At 36.2% G+C, this 2,622-nt stretch overlaps 1 protein-coding gene across 1 annotated transcript; it reads right to left on the bottom strand.

Moving 5' to 3' along the window:
- Positions 1-212: 212 nt before the first annotated feature.
- LOC138337512 (uncharacterized) lies at positions 213-2,408 on the bottom strand. The gene is made up of 6 exons (XM_069287427.1): positions 2,252-2,408; positions 2,084-2,158; positions 1,716-1,831; positions 1,279-1,449; positions 1,078-1,172; positions 213-723 (listed from the first exon to the last, which is right to left on the bottom strand). The coding sequence occupies exons 1-6, from the start codon at positions 2,406-2,408 to the stop codon at positions 213-215; spliced, it is 1,125 nt and encodes a 374-aa protein (XP_069143528.1).
- Positions 2,409-2,622: the final 214 nt, after the last annotated feature.

Below are 2,622 nucleotides of genomic sequence, written 5' to 3'. Positions count from 1 at the left end.
TGGTATAATTCTTACTCTAATGATGAATAAACTAGCTAAAATTGAGGGAAAGATCTGCAACCCTACTACTAAACTTGAAGATTGAATTTCTGACTTAATTGAGTTCCATGAATATTCAAATATAGTGAAAATGCAAATACAAACTAAAGGATCATGATGCTAAAACTGATTTTACGTATGAATGACATAAAAACAAAAGATGAACTATTACCTCAAGCTGGAGTGGAATCATAAGGAAAGAGGTGAGGGTACTTGGATTTTATGGATGCTTCTACTTCAGAATTAGCTCCCTTTATGGACTGGATCCTCCACAAAACCTTGACTGAAACGACTTCTTTATTTGTCAACCGTCTAAATTGAAGATTGAGCATATCAACTGGTACATTCTCATAAGAAAGACTATCTTTCACAGCCGCACTCTCTAATGACACTATGGTTGCTGGATCACCGACACACTTCTTCAACAGTGAAATGTGAAAAGTTGGACGTACTAGTGTTAGTTGTACTGGGAACTCTAACTTATGCGCCACTTTACCAACCCTATTGAAGATACTGTAAGGGCCTACGTATCTAGGATTGATTTTCCCATTCTTTCTAAATCTTACTAGCCCTTTCATAGGCGACATTTTCAAGAAAACCCAATCATCCATTTGGAACTCTTGTTTCTTTCTCCTTACAACTGCATTAGACATGTGGCGACTCTGGATTGTCTTAAGTCTATCTCTAATGAGTTACACTTTGTCCATATCATAATAGACTGAATTTGTTCCTATAAAGTCTATTTCTCATACATCAAACCAACTAACATGAGATTTAAATTTACGCACATACAATGTCTCATAAGGGGCAATATGTATGTCAAAATGGTAACTATGCTGGAATCATAACTATCATTGTAGGTGAACATTTTATACGTACTCTAAGTTATGAATGGTATGCTCTGCCTTTCCATCCAACCATAGATTAAATATGGCGTTGAGATTAACATGAATACAGAGAGCTTTATTAAATGAACTTACAGATGAGAGGTAAACTTAGGACCTCTATCCTAAATGATAGACAAAAAAACCATACAACCTGACTATATCATCAATGTAAAGCTTAGTATATTCTTTCGCGGAATTTGTAGTCTTGTCTGCCAAAAAGAGTGAAGAATTAGTCATCTGTCTTGTCTGCCAAAAAGAGTGAAGATTTAGTCATTTTGTCAACCATCATCCAAATGGGGTCGTTCATTCTGCGAGTGTGATGTAACCCTATAATTAAATCCATGTTGATCACTTCCCACTTCCAAGTTGGTTTGTAGATCTCTGTATTCATATCCCTTAGTTTCTTATTCTCTACCTTCAGTTGCTGGCAATTACGACACTTACTTATAAAGTCTTCTATATCCCTCTTAATGCCATTCCACAACAAAAACTTTCCATAGATCGCGGTACATCTTCGTGGAACCTGGATGAATAAATTATATGGTGTTATGGGTTTCATCAATGATATGTTGTCTAAAATCACCCACATCAATCACATACAATCTACACTGATATAGAAGTGCATCATCTTCCCAGTTAGAGAAAACCTCCACCCTCTAATTGTGGACTACACACTTAAGTTCAAGCAAGATTTGATCATTGTCTTGATTTTCCTTAACCTTCTCCACAAATGAAGATTCTGATTCGTTTTGAGATATTCCATCATCTGATATGTTATAAGAGACGAACCCCTAAACGAGCAAGACTTTGAACATCCTTCACTAGCTCTTTTATTTGTTCATCAAAAAGTGCTATGCTACCCATAGATAATCTTCTAAGGGCATTTGCTACTACATTTTCCTTACCTGGATGGTAATGCACATTCATGTCATAATTCTTGAGGAATTCAAGCCATCTTCTTTGGAGAAGATTTCAATCTTTCTAGTTGAACACATATTGAAGGCTCTTATGGTCGGTGAACTCGTCTTCATTAACACTATAATAGTAGTGTCTCCAAACTTTAAGTGCAAACACCACTGCTACAAACTCGAGGTAATGGGTCGATTAGTTCTTTTTATGCACCTTAAGTTGTCTTGAAGCATAAGCTATAACCTTACCTTGCTGCATCAACACGAAACCTAGGACTACTCTGGATGCATCAAAATAAACCACATAACCATCTGAACCCTCTGCTAGAGTCAAAGAAGAAGCTGTAGTCAACGTAGTTTTCAGTTCTGCGAAGCTTTTTTCACAATCATCTCACCATTGAAACTTAACCAATTTACAGGTCAACTTAGTCAATGGAGAGGTCATGGATGAAAATCCTTCAACAAAATTCTGTAATAACCCACTTGACCCAAGAAACTTCTGATACATGTAGAAAAGGTAGGTCTGGGCCATTGTTTCACTATTTCTTTTTTCTGCGAATCCACCCAATCCCATTGCTAAATAAAATGACTCCGGAAAAGCAAGGGATTGAAACCAAAACTAACATTTGCTAAACTTAGCGAATAACTGGTGTTCATTGAGAGTTTTAGGAACAAGCCTCAAATGATTCACATGTTCTTTTTATTTCATAAAGTAAATGGGGATATCATCAATAAAGACGATAATTGAAACACCCTAGAAATCAAATGACCTAATTTAGAACCTAATA

This window comes from Solanum lycopersicum, chromosome 7 (genome assembly GCF_036512215.1).
Source record: "Solanum lycopersicum chromosome 7, SLM_r2.1".
NCBI classification, from domain to species: domain Eukaryota; kingdom Viridiplantae; phylum Streptophyta; class Magnoliopsida; order Solanales; family Solanaceae; genus Solanum; species Solanum lycopersicum.
This window is presented reverse-complemented; position numbering and strand designations above follow the sequence as displayed.

Coding starts and splice junctions, on each gene's coding strand:
- LOC138337512 (XM_069287427.1), bottom strand. CDS start 2,408: ATGGGATTGGGTGGATTCGCAGAAAAAAGAAATAGTGAAACAATGGCC. Junction 2,159..2,251: donor TCCATTGACTAAGTTGACCT/GTAAATTGGTTA, acceptor CTTTGACTCTAG/CAGAGGGTTCAGATGGTTAT. Junction 724..1,077: donor TACATTGATGATATAGTCAG/GTTGTATGGTTT, acceptor GTAACTCATTAG/AGATAGACTTAAGACAATCC.